The 20,593-nt window shown below is 53.9% G+C and overlaps 2 protein-coding genes across 3 annotated transcripts in view; both read left to right on the top strand.

The window, feature by feature from the left end:
* SSH1 (slingshot protein phosphatase 1) overlaps positions 1–8,923 on the top strand; it is a 34,159-nt gene extending 25,236 nt beyond the window's left edge. Inside the window, exons 11-15 of one of the 2 annotated variants that reach the window (XM_036393326.1) lie at positions 508–554; positions 1,745–1,891; positions 2,507–2,707; positions 3,426–4,020; positions 4,452–8,923. In XM_036393326.1, the coding sequence (XP_036249219.1) occupies positions 508–554; positions 1,745–1,891; positions 2,507–2,707; positions 3,426–4,020; positions 4,452–5,723 (2,262 nt within the window). In that variant the 3' untranslated portion in view covers positions 5,724–8,923. Of the gene's footprint in view, positions 1–507; positions 555–1,744; positions 1,892–2,506; positions 2,708–3,425; positions 4,033–4,451 lie in introns of both variants that reach the window. The other variant, XM_036393325.1, reaches the window with a different exon arrangement.
* A 3,707-nt stretch (positions 8,924–12,630) lies between these two features.
* LOC118692863 (uncharacterized) lies at positions 12,631–15,798 on the top strand. The gene is made up of 2 exons (XM_036392969.1): positions 12,631–14,110; positions 15,633–15,798. The coding sequence occupies exons 1-2, from the start codon at positions 12,742–12,744 to the stop codon at positions 15,707–15,709; spliced, it is 1,446 nt and encodes a 481-aa protein (XP_036248862.1). The 5' UTR covers positions 12,631–12,741; the 3' UTR covers positions 15,710–15,798.
* Positions 15,799–20,593: the final 4,795 nt, after the last annotated feature.

Raw genomic sequence — 20,593 nt, 5'->3', positions numbered from 1 at the left:
CTCTGGAACAAAGACTTCCCAGAGATGAACACTTTGTGCCCATTGGGTCTTTTTGTTGTTGTTCTGGATAGAGTCAGAAGAACTGCTCGTTTCAGGGGAAAATCTGCTTTTTAAAAGTTTAAAGCTTTCTCTTGTGAAGGTCTGGGGAGAATCCAAGATGTAACTACCCCCAGCGTTTCAGGATTTGCCTCACTTCTCATGTGTGGCATGTCTGGGATCACAGGTGCATTCACTTCATTTCCCTGAATTATTTCTCCCCGTGTTTAAAACTGCAGAGTGGCCAGGGGCAGTGATTTGGGATGAGCTCAGTCTCACCCTGGCCTGGAACTGACTCTGTGGGCGAGTTGTGCCCTGGTCCCTCCTTCAGCAGGTCCCTGGACAGGACATCAATGCCCTATTTCTGTCTCAGGGGCTCAGGAGGATGGCTGGGGCTGGGGGATTGCAGAACCTGAGGGAAAAGGGGCTGTTTTGGGGTCCCTTGGGAACGTGTTTTTGTGGCTGTTGCAGGGCTCCGAGTGGAACGCTTCCAACCTGGAGGAGCTGCAGGGCTCGGGGTGAGTACTGCTCCTCCCAGCTCCAAACCCTCCACTGTGTGCCTGCAATTCCCCCAGGACTCTGCAGAGGACATTTGCAGGCTCTAAGGATGATTTTACCCCTCAGCCACATGGTAACTTCCCACCAGCAGCTGTGTGGAGGAATCTCTCCAACCTCAGAGAGTGAAAATAACAAAACTTGTCATTGCTGAGGTCCATCAGGATCTCCATCCCCCAGTGTTCCCAGTGCTGTGCCAGGTGTGAATTCCTGCAGGCTGCAGAGGCGCAAAGGTTGCAGCGCTAAGGAAAAAAAAATCTCCATTCAGATGGAGCAGAGCTGCCTGTGGATGAGCAAACTCCTCCTCACCTGCCTGGACAGGCAGCTCCAGGTGTCTCTCCCATCCCCATGGTGCTGCTTGGCTCCATTCCCTGCCACACTTTTTGGATCAGGAAGAATTCTGCCCATAAATATTGGCTGGTCACTCAAGGCCTGCACCAACCTTGCTGTAAGGAACTGAAATTCTTCACAATTTCAGCACAGCTGAAAATGTTTCATTTGGAGTCCTTGGGAGCAGATGTCTGCACATCTTGGGACAAGGAAATCAAGCAGGGTATTAATGATTATGTCTTGCATTGGGATATGCAGTGTCCAGAGGCAAAGCTGGACAAATTCTGAGACAAATATCCTGTGTCCTTGATTTTTCTCAGTGATAGGAGGTGATAAATCAATCTGGACATTCATTCTGGGGTACCTTGTTATCCCTGCTGTGATATTTGGCAGGAATCAAGAGATAACATGTGACTCTCATGGTTTTGGTCAGAAAGAAGGGGAAGGGATGGGATTGCAGCTAAAACCTGCAGCTGGAGATGGTGATTCCTGGGCTGTGGTCCCAGATGATTCACTTCTTTCTGCATCCCCAGAGCTGTGTAACACAGCAAGGAGTTCCTGGTTGGGTTACACAGACTCAGAGACAATAAATGGGATAAAATAAACTTCTCCCTCCTGTGCCCAGGGTGTTTGGACACTTGGGATGTGCTGGCAGTGAGAGGTGGCAGAACGGCCCCTGTGTGCCCTGTGTACCAGGAGTTTAGGATTAGGGCTTAGGCAAAACCTTACAGCTCGTGTTGGGTTGGATAGCATGGATTCACAGTGTCCCTCAGGGCCTGTTTGGTGACCATGGCAGCTCAGGGTGTCTCTCCTGGTCCCACAGCATTGACTACATCCTGAATGTCACCCGGGAGATCGACAACTTCTTCCCGGGCCTGTTCGCGTACCACAACATCCGCGTGTACGACGAGGAGACCACGGACCTGCTGGCACACTGGAACGAGGCTTATCACTTCATCAACAAGGCCAAGTGAGTGCTGGCACACCTGGCCCTGGGGGAGGGCACATCCCAGCTCTCTGTGCCTCATCTTGGGCCCTCACAAAGCCACAGGAACTGCAGGGCCTTGGCATCATCATTCCAGTTCCTGGAGCTCCCTCGTGCCCTGTCCCTTCCTGGACTGGCATTAACCTGTTCTAGCCCAGCATTTTTGTCACTACTTTGTTTTGCTTCCGAAAGGAAATGAGGATGTTTCCTCTTCTGGAGACGTTCTGGAGCTGCTCCAGCTGTGTCTGTGTTGGATCTGCCCCAGCTGTATCTGTGTTGGACCTGCCCCAGCTGTCTCTGCAGACATAGCCTGTCAAACCCTGTTGAGCCTCTACATTCAGTCTTTTCCCAGTGATCCCAGTATCCAAAGACTTGGATGGAGGCATGGTGGTCTCTGAAATAAATGAGGCTGCCCATCTCTAACTCCCACCTTTTCTGGACAGGGATTCTTCTCCTGGCCCTCCTCATCCCGAGCGTTCTCCCCTCCAGAGCCGTGGTGCAGGGTGGGCAGAGCAGGGAGCGCTGTCCCTCCTTCAGTGAATCCATAACAGATCCATAACCAGTGACATGGGATTTATTCTCCTGTTTGTCCTGCTGCAGGAAGAACCACTCCAAGTGCCTGGTGCACTGCAAGATGGGCGTGAGCCGCTCGGCATCCACGGTCATCGCCTACGCCATGAAGGAGTTCGGCTGGTCCCTGGAGAAGGCCTACAACTACGTGAAGCAGAAGCGCAGCATCACGCGGCCCAACGCCGGCTTCATGCGGCAGCTGCTGGAGTACGAGGGCATTTTGGATGCCAGGTAAGGCTGGGCGTGACTGGGAAGGAAAGGAGCTGGTTGTGGATAACATCACAAAGGCTCTGTTGGTGTCATGGCCACAGATGTGTGAGGGGTGTAGCCTGAAGGGTCCCTTGAGAAGGGACCCTGGGCCAATCATGCTTTTCTTAAACCTTCCCTGTGCCAGGCTCCCTGCGTGGAAATTAGCTGGGAGAGCTGCTCTGGTGTAATTCAGGGAGGGTTTCTCCGTGCTTGGGAAGCACGTTTGGATTTCTCAGCAGTCAGGGCTGCTCAGCACAGCATTGTTCTTGTTTTATGAGGCAGAACTGAGCTCGGGCCATTCCGGAGGCAAAGTGTTCGTGCTTCTGTGCCAACCCCAGGGCTCTGTCACTGCAAGGGCCGTAGTATTTATCTTCTAAGGACAGAGGAGAGAATTCTGTCCCCTGGTTCAGCAGGAACTGTGCCACGGGACGTGCAGAGGGGTCAGTTTGGGCTGTTGTGCTCTGAGGGGGCTTCTGTGCCCTGAGGGGTCTCCCAAGGTCTGATCCCACCCTGGCTGCACTCAGGGAACTGCTCTGGAATGGGCAGGTGGGGGCAAAAATCCCAATGGTGAAGATATTTTGTGCAAGTGGGATCTCAGGTCTGGGCCCAGCCCCTGGGTTCTGGGCTGTGGAGACAGAAGGAAGCTCCTGGCACTGGGCATCCTGCAGGGCAGTCACTCGTGTCCTTGTCCTCCCCCCAGCAAGCAGCGCCACAATAAGCTGTGGAAGCAGCAGGCAGAGAGCAACCTGCCCCAGAACACCGACGGCACCACGGGCTCGGGAGACTTCCTACTGGAGAGCTTGGACATTGACCTGGAAAACCGCCTGGCTGACCTGGACATGCCTTCCCAGTCTGCCTACCTGGACAACCGGGCCGGCTCCGAGGGCTTCGGGTACTGCTTCCGCCGCCTCTCGGACACGCTGCTGGAGAACAAAATTCCCGGGGACAGGGAGGGCTTCTTCCACATGGAGCAGCTGGAGCGGGATGCCCTGGTGGGACAGCCTCCATCTGCACCTTCCCAGGGGAGGCTGCTGGAGATGGAAAAGGCCCCAGAGAGAGCGGAGCCACTGACAGAGCTGGGCGGCTTCTGTGAGAAAGAGGCAAAGAAGAAGCTGGACTTCAGCCCCAGGAAGGGAAGGATGGTCCTTGGGGAGCCAGGGGAGGACGGTGTGAGGGAGGAAAATCCCATGGAAAAGTGGAAGCGGCGTTTGTCCATGCACAAGGAGGAGAGCAGGCTCAATAGGGAGAACTTGAATAACAACAACAGCAAAAGGAGTTGCCCAGAGGATTTTGAGGTGCGTATGGAGGTGAGATGGAGGGGATTGGCATGGCTGACTCTGCTGCAAGTGAAACTGCTCTTCTCATCCTCATAGCCCAGTTTCATTTGACTTGGATAAAGCCTTTCATTCCATGATGAGCTTCTCCCTTTTCGAGGCGCTTCTCACCAGGGCTTTGCTTGCCCGAGCTGTGGATGTAGATGCCAGAGAGTGCCCAGTGAGTGCCCTGTAAAGTGCTGTGGGCAGCTCGCTTGCATGACCCTCGCTTGGCACGGTAGGTATTCCTTGGAGACACTGTCTGCTGGGAAAGCACGTGGCTTTAGTTCCTGCTGCAGGGCCTGAGGTGGAAATGGGCTTTGTTCCAGATCTCTTTGGCTGTCCCATCCCTTGTGGGCTGTGCTGGTGTCTGTTCCGTGCTCGTTGATCTGTCCCTGTTTTCTCTCCTGCAGCACGATGCCGTGTTTGGGATCCTCAGCAAGGTGAAGCCTTCCTACCAGTCCTGCACTGACTGCATGTACTCCTCAGCGGGGTTGGCCCCCGACCCCTTTGGGGAGCAGTGCGAGAGGCTCGGCGCCGGCGCCGCGCGGCGCAGCAGCACCATCTGCACGCAGCCCCCCCTGCTGTCCCACCTGCACTCCCACCTGATGGAACACCTGCCCAGCAGGGCACCCCCCGAGGAGCCAGGCAGGACTAAACATAACGAGGCTCCGCTCCCTCTGGCACCAGGAGCCGGGGCTGCGGAGGTTGGCACGTGCAGGTCCCTGGATCAGCACTGCGGCCTTTTGGAGAGAGGGAAAGATGCGCCAAAAACCCCCGAGAAAACTCTGCTGCCCAGGAGAAACTCCCACTGTGACAGGAGCCTCCTTCACGCAGAGGTGGTGAGGGAAGAGTCTCTGGCCAGAAAGGACCCCAGACCTACCAAGGACCTGAAGTACCTGTTGTTCAGCAAAGACTTGGAAAAGCCGAGCGCCAACAGTTACTTGATGCAGCACCAGGAGTCGCTGCTCCAGCTGCAGAAAGCAGGGTTGGTCAGGAAGCACACCAAAGAGCTGGAGCGCCTCAAGAGCCTGCCCTCGGACCCCTCAGCACTGCTCAGGGACAGCCCCCTGGGCAGGGTGGACTCCAGCATCGTGGAGGAAAGTGAGGACTTGATGGCCCATCCTGGCCTTGTGCCTCTGCTGGCACCGGCCTCACTGGTGCCCGGAGATGCCGAGAACGACGTGGAGAAGCTGGGGGTGAAGCGTGTCCTGGAGGGGATCTCCCAGAAAACCTCCACGCCGGCCAGCTGCCGCCTGGAGCACACGAGCAGCTTCACCAAGGACTTCCTGAAGACCATCTGCTACACCCCCTCCTCCTCCCGCAGCTCCAACCTGACCCGGAGCTCCAGCAGCGACAGCATCCACAGCGTGCGGGGCAAGCCCGGCCTGGTGAAGCAGCGCACGCAGGAGATCGAGACCAGGCTGCGCCTGGCCGGCCTCACCGTGTCCTCCCCCCTGAAAAGGTCCAACTCCCTCGCCAAGCTGGGGTGTCTGAACCTGTCCTCCGAGGATTTGTCGAGTGACGTGGACGTGGCCACCATCACAGACTCCAAGGAGGCTGTGTCCAGCGAGTGCTCCGTGCTCTGTGAGCCCCCGCCGAGGAGCGCGGACGGCACCTCCAAACCAGGGGTGAAGCCTCTGCCTGGGAACTTGAAGAACACACTTTGGATGGGCAAAAGTTGATGCTTTGCAGGGGGAGGAGGGGGCTGATTTGGGGGGTTTGCAGCATTTATTCATTACACCAGTGCTGTTTTATCATCTGACTTGCAGCAGCTCATCTGGTGCCACCTCCTCGTCCCCTCTTTGTGCTCCAAGAGAGGAGGAAAGAACCATGATGGGTCACAATGAAGGGCACAAGGGAAATAAAATGTGTTGCATGGCTTAGAGGAGGATTTGGTGTGTGACTTGCCTGTTGTCCTGCAGGATACTCTTCCTAGTACTGTTTGCCAAGTGTAATAATGTGGATTTGTGTGTGGTTATGGATAGATATTTGTATCTCTATCTATATCTAAAATGCTGAAATACTCTGTTTCAAAGACTCAAAATAATTATTCATGACTTTTTTTTACAGAACAAGCACAAGTCTCTGTTTAAACAGGGCACTTGTGGAAAATCCTTAAAATGGTGACACGCACACTACCTCTGTTCTCGCTGGCTTTTTGTCCTGGTTTATTGTTTGGGGCTTTTATCCAAAAGGCTTTTCCCAGAATTCTTGCTGTTGTTTGAAGGAATTCCTTTAGCTGTAAAGGCCTGGAGGAGTGTGGACACAGAGGCTTCCCCAGGCCTTGCTGGGAGGTGACAGAGTGCTGAGCTGTGGGGACACTGTGGCCTGATGTCACCCTGGCTGTTGCTGTCACAGGTGTTGTGTTCTTGGGGTGTTTTGCTGTCGTTGTGGTTGGTGTTGTCCCAGTGCTGACAGAGCCTGGCCAGTGGTTGCCTGTGGACCCTCGTGATGTGAAGCTGTGTCAGTGTCGTGGGTGCTCTGGGGACCCTCTGTCGCTGGGCTGTGGGTGACGTGAGGTGGCCGAGCAGGGGTGGCTCTCCTGGACCCCGGCAGGTGACAGAGCGTCTTTTGTGGTTGTGCTGTTGGTTTTGTAGGATGGTCCCTGTGCCAGGCAGTTGCTGGAGGAGTCCTGGGTGTTGTTTATGGTGGGCATCAGGAGTTTGGGTGCCACAGCCAGGCTGGGCCTGTCCCAGAGCTCACAGGGCTGTGAGAGCCACACGAACCCTGCTGGGGGGAGCAGTTGGACGGAAACACGGACACGCTCTGAGAGAGGAATGTTGGAGGAAGGATGGGCAGCCAGGGGCTGTCCATGCTCTCAGTCCAGTGTTACCCCCTCCTGCCAGGGCTGATGCTTGGATTCCATAGGGAATTCACATTTTCTTTGAATCATTTTGGCAACCAGCGTGGTCGAGAGCTGCTCCATGTAAGCCCTCGCTGAGTCCAGCGGGAAGAGCTTGGGAAGTGAGCAGTGGAATTGCTCCAAACCTCTGATCCCATCTGAGGCCTTGTGCCTTTGGGTGATGTTTTGAAGTAGATTTGGGGGGTCAAAGAGGTGGATTTGCTCACCCTGGCTGTGAGTGTGAGTATTCCCACATTTTAAAATCTCCGTGGAAAGGCTTTCTTGCAACTCCCCTCTGAGGTGGGGCAGAGCAAGGCTGCAGCAGCTGCTCTGAACTGTACTGATTGAAAATCCAGTGTCTTGAGGAAGGGAGCTGTGCATTTTCCTGCCCTAAATGCCTGGAGTTCCCTTTTTCCCCTTAAGCATAAGATCCTGCATGTTTCATTTGTGTGAGGAATTGTAGGGACAGGCAATCAGTGAATAATTGTCCCTCCTGAAAGAGTCTGAATTTGATTTGCACTTGCTCCACCCGGGAGTGCTGGTGTGGAGCAAAAGCTGCTCTGGGAGGGAAGTTTTGGAGGAGCCTCTGCTTGTTTGGGCTGAGGCTGCGCTGGGTCGTGCTCAGGGCAGGATGAGACCCCACAAGCCCAGGGCCGGATCCATTCCCTGTGTTTGGATCATCTTCATTCTCCTTTGCACCTAGATTCAGATTTGGGAAGGGGCAAACGGGAGGCCTGGGGCTGTTGGGTGCCGCAGGGTCGGAGCAGCACCTGGGGAACCTCCCTGTCCCCTCCCGGCACAATTCCACCGTCACCCCCGGCTCGCCAGGGCTGCCCACAGGTTATTGTTCTGTGTGTGCTGCCGACCCTTCCCATCACTGCCTGGCTGAGGCAGGAGGTGCTGGGAACGGTTTTGAATGAGTTTGGAAAATTCCGTGAACTGATACAAGCGAACATCTGATTTCCTTCCTGTTTCTCGAGTGCCTGCCGGGTTCTGCCGCGTCCATCCCGCCGCGTTCCGGGCTCAGCTCGGCACCCGCCGCCTTCCCCCGCGGCTGCTCCCGCCTGGCTCCGGCTGGATCAGCCCCAGGCTTCGCTCCGGGCCCGGGGCTCCCTCCCCGCGTGCCCGGGATGCGGACACGGCTTGGTGGGAGCTGCTCCGGGAGCTCCGCTGTGCCATTCCCGGGGGGTTGTAGCCAAACTCCCCCGTCCCGTCGGGTTTGTTGCATGACAAGGTTGATGTGCTTGTCCTCCCCACGTGTCGTACGTGTCCTTACGATGGAGTGCCTTACTCATAGTTTACAAACACTGTGTATCTGCTGAGCTGTTGGACTCTGCTGTTTGCTGTTCTCTAGGGAGTTTTTGGTGCTTTTGGTGTTTCCGATGGCAGTGAGGCCGTCCCTCCTCCTGTCCTGCCCTCCTGTCCCCGCCGAGCTCGGCACTGCTCACCTGCTGCCGCTTCCCTCTGCTCTGGGCATGGCAGAACCGAAGGGCTCCGTGACAGCCGCGGTGCCAGTGGCTGCTCCCGGTGTCCCCATTTATCCCATTTTTCCCATTTATCCCATTTTTCCCATTTATCTATGCATCGCTGCCGGAACGCGGGCGGGGTGTGCAGGGACACATCCCATCACCGACCACGCTTTGCTCGGCAGACCCAAACCCTGTCCCGTCCTGCCAGAAATCCTGAAATGCACAAACCGGCACCTTATTCCCGCTCCAGGTGGTGTCGCTCCGTGTGGCAGCAGTGCCCGACCTCCGGAGCCCTTCCCGTGCCGGCGGGGTTGGTCCCGGCCGTGTCACCGAGCGGTGGGGACAGTCCCGGTCAGGCCCTGAGGAGGGGGTGAGTGATGTGTAGCTGTTCTGTGCATTGCTGTACTCCATAACAACGTTCCTTTATTCCATGGTATTTCTTATCCCAATTTTATATGGAAATCTGCAGGATTTTTTGTACTGTATGCCCGCGGGAGGGATGCATCATGCACTTTTTTTTTTTTTTTTTACTTTTGTTTGTAAAAATGTCCTGGATATTTTATGTTCATCTTGTGAGGAAAAACAAATAAACTTTTTTTTTTTTTTCCTTTTACAAATGAGTCTTGTAGCTTTGTTTGGAGGTGGGGAAGGAACAGATGCTGAAGGGGTGGAAAGAAAAGGAGGGAATGGGATCTATCCCAGGAGCCACTGCCTGCCCTGAGTTATCATTGCCCATCTATCCTGGCTCTGCTTCCCTCATTTTTGGGTCCTGGCTGTTTTCTGGTGCTCCTGAAGGCTGGATCCAGAGGAGCAGGATGGAAATCAGTCATTCTCACCTGGTTTCTTCAGAGACCCCAGCCTGGGTTCAGGAGAAGCTGCTCACCTTCTGGAAAGGATGCCAGCTGTGGAGCAGTGGCACATGGAAAAGTGACACCTGCACCTTGCTGAGCCTGGAAAATCCCACCTGGGAGAGGCCTCGATGCTGCCACAGCAAGGTGGGCTGTGGGATTCCACAGGCCTGTGCTGCTCTCTTCAGCAGAGCCTCGTGCCAGGTGTGCAGGCCCAGGAGCTCCCACAGGGCCTCGCATGGACAGCAGCTCCCTGGCTGGGGAAATCACCTGCAAACGATCCAGGGCACTGCCCTGGGTCACCAGGGGTGGGTTTGGAGCATTTGGGCCTCCTTCACCCGAGGATATCCCCAGGGGAGGGATGGATCTGCAGGTGTGGGAGCAGCTCTGGCACGGCCTGGGCAGGTGAAGAGCAGCTTCCTGCTGTTGTTTGAGATCCTGGAGCACAGCCTGCCCCTCAGCCAGCACCGTTTTGGGGGCAGTGTTTGCCCCCAAACTCACACATCCCTTGGCTGGGTCGACAGAGGCATCACTCCCTGCTCAGCTCAGCTTCCTGAAGATGGAGCCTCCCCGCGGAGCCATTCCTGGCTCCAGAGGTGGGTGTGAGTTGGGTATGGGGAACCACAAGCTGGGACTGTGGAATGGCTGGAGCATGCCCAGGCTGCCGGTGAGTCCCTGGCTGTTTTTTTGTTCTTGTTAGGATTGGAAATTGGTCCTTTTCGGAGCGGTTCCTCACGGCTGAATGTTACATCCTGTTGTGATGTTGCCATGGCAAAACCAGGCAACATCTGGAGCAACACAAATTCTCTCTGGCGACCAGGGAGGGTTTATTTATAGCCTCGCTGACCAGAGGAGATGCCTGAGCCTGGAGCTGCCGTGGGCAGGGGCAGCCTGGCACTGGGTGCCCTCCTGGCTGGGATCTGGGGTGGTGCAGGGTCCAGCTGTGCCCCTCGTCTCTCCCCCATGGAGGAGCTGCAGGTGCTCCAAAGCTGATCTCAGGGACCCTCTGATGGGAGGACGGTTCCCTGGCAGCATTCCCAGTTCCATGTGGAGTTGGGGTGGTGAGCAGGTACTCTAGTGGTGGTTTTGGGTGAAAAGATGAGGTTTAGCAGGAGGGTGAGGCTGATTGCAGCACACAGAGAAGCTGCAGTAAGGACTCCAGGTGGCTGTGGCTGCATTTCCACTCTGGCACAGGAGAAGCTGCTCTCTGGCAGTGGTTCTCCAGCTGCCTGCAGCCCCAGGATGATGCCTCTGCATCCATTCCTGCTTGGCTGTGGCTGAACAGCCACTCTGGCCCCTGGAAAGGTGGAAATGTAAATATTTTTCTAAGCAGAAGCTGCAAGTCCGTGCTGCCAAGGCCAGAGGAGCTGGTTCCTGCAGCAGGCACAGGCCAAGCTGTGCTGCCAGTCAGGTTTGCTCCCGCCTCAGTGTGTATTCCCTAAAAGTCTCTTCCTCCCTCTGTTTGAAGGACAGGACAGCAGCAATGCTGCAGCAGCTGCCATTTCCTTTTATGCAGAGGGTTCAGGAGCAGAACCACGTTGGTGCTGTGTCAGAGTTCTGAGCAGCTCCCTGGAACATGGGACACAGCACCCAGGGCAGGTCCCAGGACATGGTTGTGTCCCTTCCACACCAACCCTGGGCTCTGCAGTCCCCACACAGGACAAGCCCACACCACCACAATATCCCCAAATCGTGAGGGTTTGTGAGAAGTATAGAAGGAATTTGGTTTTGTCACGAGGGCTTGAGGGGAACACCCAGAATTACTGATCGGGTCACAGTGCAAATGTTGAGTGAGTTCATCCCATGGGAGAGGTGACTTGGCTGTGAATTTCCTCACTCCTGCACCTGCCAGCACACCTTGCTCAGCATTTCTCTACCTGTCAGGACTGCTGCTGCCAGGTGTTCCTGTTGCTGTTGGCAGGAGCAGCAGGAGCCCGGCCACCAGCCCTGATCCCACTGGGAGCTGGTTGTGTTTGCTCTGGGCAGCCTCGGCGGGGATTTAAGACTTCCAGTGGAAACAAACGGGGTTTTGTCTGAGCAGAGCAGCTCTGCAATGTGCACTGATAAAGAACAGTCCCAGCGAGGGGCCTGGCTGCCTCCAGGCCGATAAGGGCTGGGATAACCCTCATCCCTCGCTCCTTCCCCTCAACAGTGGCTGGGACTCACTCCTGGCATGGGACACAGGATGAGGCAGTGTCATCGTGACCGTGGTCCAGGTGTCACCCATGCAGCTGCTGTGTGTCTGTGGGTGCTCAGAGTTGTCTCGGTCCTTGAGGTCTCTTGATGAGGCCCTGCAGGATTTTCCTCATGGAATAACAGGGATGCCTTTGGGCTGGGGCCAGGCTCTGTTTGCCAACTCTTTAGGTGACACTGGGGTAACTCAGCCCCAACAATGCAGAGGTGCCTGTGCAGGCACCTCTTTTGGGATGATCTAGGTGTTTTCCTGCATCCTGCCTCAGGATGCTTCCCAGCTCGGGGAACCATAAAAGGCAAAGCACAGGGCAGCGGCTGGGCTGGGAGCTGAGCTGGGAGCTGCGGCTCACTGCAATGCCAGGCATCCCAGCTGTGTACAAATGGATTAGAGCCCTCCAGCTCCCCGGCTCCACCGCCATCCGGAGGGGTGTCCAAAGGGAGCAACGTTCTGCTCAGAGGGTTATTTAGAGAAGTGCCCAATGCATTAGTAGGGATTTTTGATAAGCTGTGTTTTGGAGTTTCTACAGGGAAAGTTGTGTCTCAGGCTGCTGTCGGGCTCCCGTGTTTATCTCGGGCAGCCGGTCTCTGTCACAGCAATTCCCTTTTCCATAACGTATTCCCACAGATCATTCCAGCTCTCCGGCTCTGCCCCACGCGCTCTGTGCAGGCAGCATCTCTCCCTCAAGCTCTGGGACGCAGCCCAAGGCTGAGTGCTGCTTCCAAGGAAGGAGCACTGGGGGAGCCGCTCCGCGTCCCACGGCGCAGGGCAGGGAGGAGGGAACAGTGCCAGGGGAACGGATATGGGTTCCCTTCTCTCCGTGGAACCCACAAGGAGCTGGCAGAGGTGATTCTGCCCAGACAGCCTGGCAGAAAATCCCTCTGGAAGCTGCAAAATTGGATGCAAGCCAGGATTGCTGCACAGGACTGTGGGGAGCTGTTGCTGGAGTAGGCTGGGGAAAGAGGAGAATCCCTGGAGAAGGATGCAGATGGGAAGCAAGTCCTGACTGTGAAGTGCCATGGACCAGCAAATTAGCAGCTGGAGGGGATTTTTCCAGTTATCCAGGTGGGATGTGTTTGGGTAGGGATCAGCTGTGCTGGGTGTGGTGTCAGGAGTGGCAGAGCACGGGATCCATCGTGCCAATGGGATGTTCCTCTCCGCTGGCCATGAGGCCAAGGAACGCCGGTTCACATGACCCAGGCTCCGACGCTTCCAAGTGCCGCCGTCTCCCAGAGCAGAGCGAGGAGGAGGCGGTGCTGAAAGCCCGCCGAGACCCAAGGTGGGAAAAATCTTGGCTGGCCAGTCCCAAAGCATTTGGAACCAGGAATTATAGTGACAGATCTCCCGGCCATGGAAGCCTCCACCTGGCAGTACCGTGGATATTTACGGGATGACACAAGTAAGGCGAGGGGGAGAGACTGCCCAGCTTCCCGGGGAGACTCTGCAGGCACCTGTGAGGATTATCCACTGCTGCAGCTCAGCCAGGAGAGCCTGGGACACAGCCGGGAGCGGGGGGACCGCCCCGACCTCCGCAGTGACACCGCAGGCCTTGCCAAGAGGTCAGAGATGAGCAGCAGCGGGCAGAGAGGGCAGCGGGGGCCGGCAGGGGAGCTGTGCCTGGAAGAACATCCCGTGTCCAAAGGGTGCCGGAGAGGGCGGGAGGGAGAAGCCCCTCCAAAGGTGTACGAGCTGGAGGTGGTGCCCAGGCGGGTGGGCACGGGCAGGACGGTGAGGCCGGTGGTCTACAGGCTGGAGGAGAGCGAGTACCAGCGCCTCATCCAGGAGGCAGAAACGGAACCTGAGGAGGAATGGGAAGAGGCAGAGGACACGCTACCCTTGATTCAGGAGGGGTATGCAGGGGATGGGAAGGTGGCGAGCCCGAGCCTCAGCAGGCTCAACTCCTTGGAAAGAGTCCTGAGGAGGCAGATGAGCCGCTCGGACTCAGAAAGCAGCGTGGAGGGCAGGCAAGCGACCAAACTGAGCCCCAAGGGCCCCTCGGAGGGGAACAAGCCGACCGTGCCCGTCAGGTCCGACAGCTTCGAGCTCATGGATTACATCCTGCAAAGCAAGCAGGACGCAGGCACACCTGTCTCCTACATCCCCAGGGACAGCAGCAGGGACAGCCTGAGGCAGGCACGGAGCTTCGCCCCCCAGCCCGATGGAGCACTTGAGCTGTGTCAGAACGGCCAGGCCGGTGAGGAGGATCCAGCCAGGAAGCCCGAGCCAGAGCAGCAGGTAGTGAAGAGCCTCGAGAGAATGGTCCCTGCGGTCACAAATTATCATCCCTCGGTGGCCAGAGACACCGGGAAGCTTTCAAGACAGAGCAGCAGCCAGCTCCCGGACAGCAGGGAGCAGCTCGGAGGTGAAGCCGATGAACTCGATTCCTACATCCCGAAAAGAACCCCCCCGGCCCCCCCTGTCAGGACCCACAGCAAGGAGTGCCTGGCTCTGAGTATGAGCAAGGCTGTGGCGCTGACGGAGGCGCTGCTGGAGCCCCTCGGCGATGAGGCCAAGGCTGGCAGGGAGCAGCGGGCAGCGGCGGGCACGGAGCTGCTCCCTGGAGGCAGGACTGCGGGAGGAGGGGGCTCGGAGGAGCCGGAGCGGAAGGGGAGGCAGAGTCAGGAGGATGAGAATGTGCTTAAAGTTGCCGATGCCAAGAAAACCTTCGAAAAGCCCAAGGCGTCGGAGGGGACGGCAGCAGCACCAGCGCCCAAAAAAGGTGAGGAGTGAGGGGTCCCAGCTCTGCCGTGGGGCTGGGGGGTCCTGGAGGCGGCAGTTCCAGGGGAGGTGGGAGCATTGCCGTGGGTGGGAAATAGCTGCCGGGAACAGCCGGGTGACAGACGGGATGTGCTCAGGGCACACGGAGTCTCCTAAGGAGGCAGGATGGGAATCAGGTGTTGGTTCAAAGTCCTTTGTGCAGTGAAAGTGTTTTGGGGAAAGATTTGTTTTGTCAGACTCCTGTGCTGTGTTGGAATAAGTACCATTTACTGCTTCTCACAGCAGCTACAGTGCAGCAGTGTCCGTAGGGTGCATCCTCCCACTGCCATGTGGGATTATTTGCCTCTATCTCTCCAGGCACTGGGTGAACCTTTGTAATTTTATTTTAGCTATAAAAAAGCAGCATTATTTTCTCTAAGTTCTTTTTCTCCTGCACCGTGACTTCACTGAATAAGCCATTCAGGAGAATGACATCAACTTGGAAACCCTTTCACTGAAAAAAAAATATGGAGAAGTGAACTCTGTTGAAATTTTCCTGGTAAAACAGCAGTTCTGCAAAAATAGGAAGGATAGAAATGAGTGTTTGTGTGAGAGTTTGCATCCTGCAAGGAGCCACCCGACCCACGCTGCTTAACTCCCATCCTCTGTTCAGTGACAATCTGCAATTGTGCATTTCCTTATAAGGGAAAATAAGTGTTTTAAGGCACAGGAAATCTGTGGTGGCTTTGAACTGAGTTTGCTTAAAAAATAGGTGCGATGTGTTATGGTCACGACAGAGTCGGAGCGAGAACGTGGCACAGTTTGTGCGTGTCAGGGATGACAAAAGCCCTGCAGGGATGACAAACAGCTCCTGTGCCTCAGGAAGCAGCTGAGGACACACTGCAGGATGTAAGGAGATGGAGGTGGGAGATGTTTGTCAGTGCAAGCATCGCCAGGCTCAGAGCATGGAGCAGAGTGGTGGTGTCTGTGTGGATCTCCACACCCCTCGAGGTGGAGGCTCTCTGGTGTCACCGGCACAGCTGAGCTGGAGCTTCCCCGCAGCCACACCGGGCACTGGGGTGTTTGATCAGCTCATCCTCCCCGGGATGAAGGAGCAGGTGGATGGAATAGGTCTGGCAGAAGAAGGGGTGAGAAGGGATACAAGGAATCAGCTCCCTCCCCACGGCAATACCAGCTGCAGCCCAATCCCTCCTGACACATTTTTACCTCCTTGCTGTCCAGAAGAAACAGGGAGGAAGGGTTGAGACAATATTTCAGTGCTGAACTGTGGAAATGTTGCAATAAAAAACCACAGACTCACGGAATTGCTCTGGTTGGGAGGGACCTCAAAGCTCATCTCGTTCCTCCCCCTGCATGGGCAGGGACACCTTCCACTGGAGCAGGAACAGCTCCCATTTTGCTCTATCCATGGCAGCCTGTTGGGGTTTTAAAAACTGGGTTAAACATTGATCTTCCCAAATCTCAAACACCTCACCTGGATTTACCCTTATGTGTTTCCTTTCTTATATCTCTGATTTTTCCAGCACCTTTGGTCCAACCTGATCCTAGACAGCAGAGAGAGAAACAGAAGGAGATGGCAAAAGAATTCCAAAGTGCTTGAATAGTGAGGCTCTGTGATCAGTGCTCAGGAACCCAACACCCAGCCCTGGCTTCTTCCCTGATTTTTTCCTGCTGTTCAGGATGATAGGAATTGTCAATCCTAACATATTCATGTTGTAAATAAAATACAGCTTGCTTTTTGCTTTTTTGCTTTTTTTTTTGCTTTTTTTTTTTTCTCTCTTTTTTTTTTTTTTTTCAGTTCTGCTTTCTTGTCTCTCTCCTCCTCGTTAATCATCCGGAGACATCAACAAAGGAAATCCCATCTGTTGCAAGCAATTGCTTTGGGTTTATTTGGTGGCCCAACATTTTAATTAGGTATTGGGACCTACCTCCTTTTCACTGCAGAAATAGAAAAGAAATGAAAATATATTTCACAATCCTCTCTAATGATACATGGGGAAATAGATTAGCTTGAAATTAGAGGTTTCTTTTTGCTGTAAAAGCTCATTTTTTGATGCCTTTCTTCCAGCTGAGTTGGGAGGGATGTGTCTGACACCGATATTGCTGCACAAAGGTGTGAGAGTGGGGAGATGCAGTAATAGATGTGCTGGATGAAATCTATTGTAAATCATTAATAACAATAGCATTAATTATTAATGCACATCCTGGCCTAATGTTCACTCATTCCTTATCCATCTCCAGCATCCTCCAGCCTTTCCCGTGGCTCAGGAGCGATGTCAGACAGGCCCTGATTCACCACAGTGGATTTTATTGCCCTTTGGGGAGGGGGTTGTGAATGACCCCAGTTCTGGGGTCTGGAAGTAGCACAGTGATGGTTCCACGTCACACAGAGCTGGCAATAAAGCTCAGGGGTGGTAGCTCCCAACCCTGTCCTTTAATCCATGATTTCCTCTTTCCTTGTTGCCACACTCAGACACTTCTCCCTTCCTGGCTGTTGTTTCAAAGCATCTGATGGAACGTTTTGCTCTCCTTATCTTCATTCCCTAATTCTACAGCTCCCCTTTCTGGCCAAGGATTGAATAAGGCCGGTCCAAAGGGATTTTGCTCTCCCTGTCTCTCCAGCCAAACCCCTTGCAGGAGCTGGGGAACACTTCCCTGGGCACAGCACATCCTCCCAGCCAGACACAGAATCGATTTTCCATTATCCAGAGCCCTTTTGTGGTGCCTCTGAGGACAATTTCATCTTGGCAGCTGCTCAACAGTTGATGATCATGGAAATGTCTCCTAAAAACCAGGATTGGGAGTAGTTTCATAAAGCTGCCCCTGGCACTTGCTCTGTGCCCACACTCATGGAGGCATCAAGGCAGAGAAAGGAAATTAATGCTGAGAGTAAATCTAATTCCACTCAGAGAAAGTGAAGTGGGGAGGGTTTGTCACTACAATCAGTCCAGAGATTCTCAGAATGGTTTGGGTTGAATGGGACTTTAAAGACCATCTTATTCCAACCCCCTGCTATGGGCAGGGGACATTTCCCTGCACTAAATCTCAGTAATGTTCAGTGAAAGGTAAGATCACATTCCTGATTTCAGCAGGAGCAGCTCTTCCCAATGCTGCTGGGCCTGGCCTTGATGGGATCCCTAAATTATGGAAGCCATAGAAGAGGAAATATAAAAATATTCAAATTTCATGTGGAATAACCTAGTACTTCCTGGTAAATAAATATTATGATAGAGTAAATATAATAATAATAATAATAACAAATCAAAAAGCTTCAGGAAATAAATAGATACATAGGGACATAAAAGTCCTTGGAAAGCTGTATAACTTGGATATGTGCAAAACCAGGGTTCAAGACTGTCCTGTCTGGCATATTTTGCTTGATTTAGAAGTTAAGCTGCAAAATAACAGGACTTTAAATTGCTGATCTCTCTAAGCCCTCCCTAAGCCATTTCCCTCCATTCAGAATATATTTAGCAATGAGGATTTCAGCAAAATGAAATGTTTGAGACAAATTCATCCCTCCAGTGACCTCACTGGTTCCAAAAATGGGGTTTGTCACCCCTTTGGGATGGCTCAGAGACACCAAACGGGTGAAATTAATCAAAATTTCTCCTTTAAAAAAGGTGCTTCGGGTGTTTCTTTTCCTCTTCCAACTACAAACACGGCCTTGGTGGGGAAGGCTGTGGGACACACCTGACGGGGGCCTTGGGGAGCACATCAGGCTCATCCCAGGAGCAAAGCAGGGGGATTTATTGCAGGGATGGAATTGATGCATATTTGCAGGAGGCTAAATTTAGCAGCTGACATAAGTTTCAGAGGTGGAGTCTGTAGCCACGGTGCTGTTTCCCTATAAAGGCTGTGAGATAGTTTGCAGCAATCCTGCAGTGATGTAGCTGAGGGGAAAATATGTGGGATGGCTAAAAGTGGATTTTTTTTTTTAATAAATCCTGAATTTCTGCAATATGTGCTAACCAGGTGCTGGTAAAATGGGGTAAATTTTGGTGTGTTTCTCCTTGTAGCTGTAAGGGTTTGGCGTTTTTTCTGTAGAAAAATTAGGATTTGTGGCATATTTTGACAAATTGTTTCACTTGCAGCACTGTGGATAACATTTAAATTGTTTGTTAGGGTGGTTTTACTCATCTGAAGCGATGAAAATTAGTGGTTACAGCAGAACCAAAGAGCACATGTAAAACCTGAGCTGTTTCTTCTGTTTGTTGGAGAATTCAGCCTAAAATTCCTGTAATTTCTTCATCACTTTGTCATCTAAACAGCTCATTAATCCCAGACAGGATCTGGGTGTTCTTTGGAGTGTTTCCATCCAGCTGTTTTAGGAAGCTCAGGTAAAAATTCCACAGGTATTATTTCCGCCTGAGTCCATCTTTAGCTGCTCTTCCAGCACTGTGTCGAGCAAGGAATTTTCATCTCTGCAGGATCCACCCTTCCCAAGGCAGCTCTTGAGAGGATTAGGCTTCAATCAGATTTCTCAGGACAAATTTCACTTTTGTGTCCTCTGTGCGTCACTTTCTTTTCAGTTGGAGGCCAAAAATCTTCTTTGGTTCTCTTTCTGAGCTGGTGGGCAGTGCTGGGTGCTGCTGCCTTCGTTCCTGTTTTCCAGCCCAGGCTTGGTACATGATTAAAATGTCGGTTTTATAAAATTTAATTCCCACACACAGTTTTGAGACTTCTAATAAATTAAGGATGGGCAAGCAGGACTCTCAGCTCTATCACTGACTCATTCTGTGACCTTCAACACATCATGTACGTACGTGGAAAATGTGAATCACAACCTAAACTCCCTAAACTCTGGGTTACCTTCAGCTCTGGTCCAAAGCTGCTTTCGTTTTCTTCTCTTTTAGCTTTAAAGGGATTGTTTGAGGGAGCAGAGTGGTGTAATTGTGCTGGGCTGGTTTTCAGAAAGAAGCTATTGATTAATTTCAGGGCAATTGTTGTCATGGGCAAGGGTGCAGCCTTGCCACTCCAATCTCTGTTTGTGTAATTTTTTTATCAAGGTGTTGCTCAGTAGGTGAGAGAGGTTTTCTCCTTTGTTGGATCAGCAGTGACATTTAGTGTCACAGGTTAATAAACGCAGGATAACATTTGTTTAATCTGTAGCTACTGATGTTTCCATCAGCTGTGACACTCAGACCAGGAGAAATGTATCTGGGGGTTTTAATACCTCACGGGGGGTAACTCATGGTCCTGTCGCTGCTCCATGGGGGAAGAGCAGGGCTCTCAGCTCAGCTCATCACGACACATATTCCTCCAAATTCTGAAGGATTAGAAAAGAAATTAGCGGGGTGATGCTCCCCTGAAACATCACCTCCCCCCTTAAGCATCAAACCACATGCAAATGAACGTGCAAACGTCGGCCCAAGCGGATGAGGAAGCTCGAGGAGTTTTGGTTTTGGCCATGTATGGTAACACTGAGGGCTGTGGGCTCTGCTCGGGTGTTGCTCACCCGCCCCTCGGGCTTCCTGAGGCCGCGATGGCCCCGAGTGTGGCGGCGTCACCTGTGTGCAGCCAGGTGTGTGTGCAAAGTGCTCGTCTGACCTGTCACAACAGATACAAACCTTACACCTTGAAGAGCAGCATCCCCAAATTGCCACAGTGCAATGGGGAGAACCTCTGGTCTCAGAGCTCTGCCATGGGTGTCTCGTTGGAGTGTGGTTCTTAGCTGGGATCAAGCTCTGCGATCTTTAGCAGGGGTTTTTGTCACTGTCCTTTTTTCACCACAGCCACTGTGATTTGATGTGACAGCGTGAGGTGACGCGGTTGCTTTCTTGTGGAGCTCCTGGTTCTCCTCAGCGTTGCCTCTGAGGACAGCAGGCTCATCTCACCCCTCAGGGCAGACACGGCCGATCCCTCAGGGAGGACACGATCGGTCCCTCAGGGAGAACAAGATTGGTCCCTCAGGGAGGACATGACCAATCCCACAGGGATGTCATGACCGGTCCCTTAGGGAGGACATAACCGTTCCTTCAGAGAGGACATGACCGTTTCCTCAGGGAGGACACAACCGGTCTCTCAGGGAGGACACAGTCGGTCCCTCAGGGATGAGGCGATCCGTGCCGCAGGGATGACATGATCGATCCCTCAGGGCAGACACGGCCAATCCCTCAGGCATGAGATGATTGATCCCCAGGGATGACATGACGGGTCCCTCGGAGCGGACAGGACTGGTTCACAGGGAGGGCATGACCGGTCCCCAGGGCAGACACGATCGACCCCTCAGGTCCCTCATGACCTCCCGCCCCCACTCGCCGCTGAGGGGCGGCGGGGCGGGGCCCGAGAGCGCGCGACCGCGCGTGGTGGCGAGAGCCGCACGGCCATTGGCTGACTGAGCCGTCACTCACACCTTCGACCCGCCCCCACAGAGCGCGGCTGGAGCGGGCGGGGCCAGACTGAAGGGGCGTGGTCGTTTGTGGGCGTGGTTATGGAGGGGGCGGGACCCGCGGCCGCTCTGCCCCGCCCCGCCCCGCGGCGC

The sequence above is a fragment of the Molothrus ater genome, chromosome 18 (genome assembly GCF_012460135.2).
Source record: "Molothrus ater isolate BHLD 08-10-18 breed brown headed cowbird chromosome 18, BPBGC_Mater_1.1, whole genome shotgun sequence".
NCBI lineage: Eukaryota > Metazoa > Chordata > Aves > Passeriformes > Icteridae > Molothrus > Molothrus ater.
The sequence above is the reverse complement of the archived record's forward strand: the minus strand, read 5'-3'. Positions and strand labels throughout refer to the sequence as shown.

Excerpts from the sequence above, each read along its gene's own strand:
- LOC118692863 (XM_036392969.1), top strand. The coding sequence starts at position 12,742 with ATGGAAGCCTCCACCTGGCAGTACCGTGGATATTTACGGGATGACACA. Across the intron at positions 14,111-15,632 it reads AGCACCAGCGCCCAAAAAAG|CACCTTTGGTCCAACCTGAT; the intron begins GTGAGGAGTGAG and ends TGATTTTTCCAG.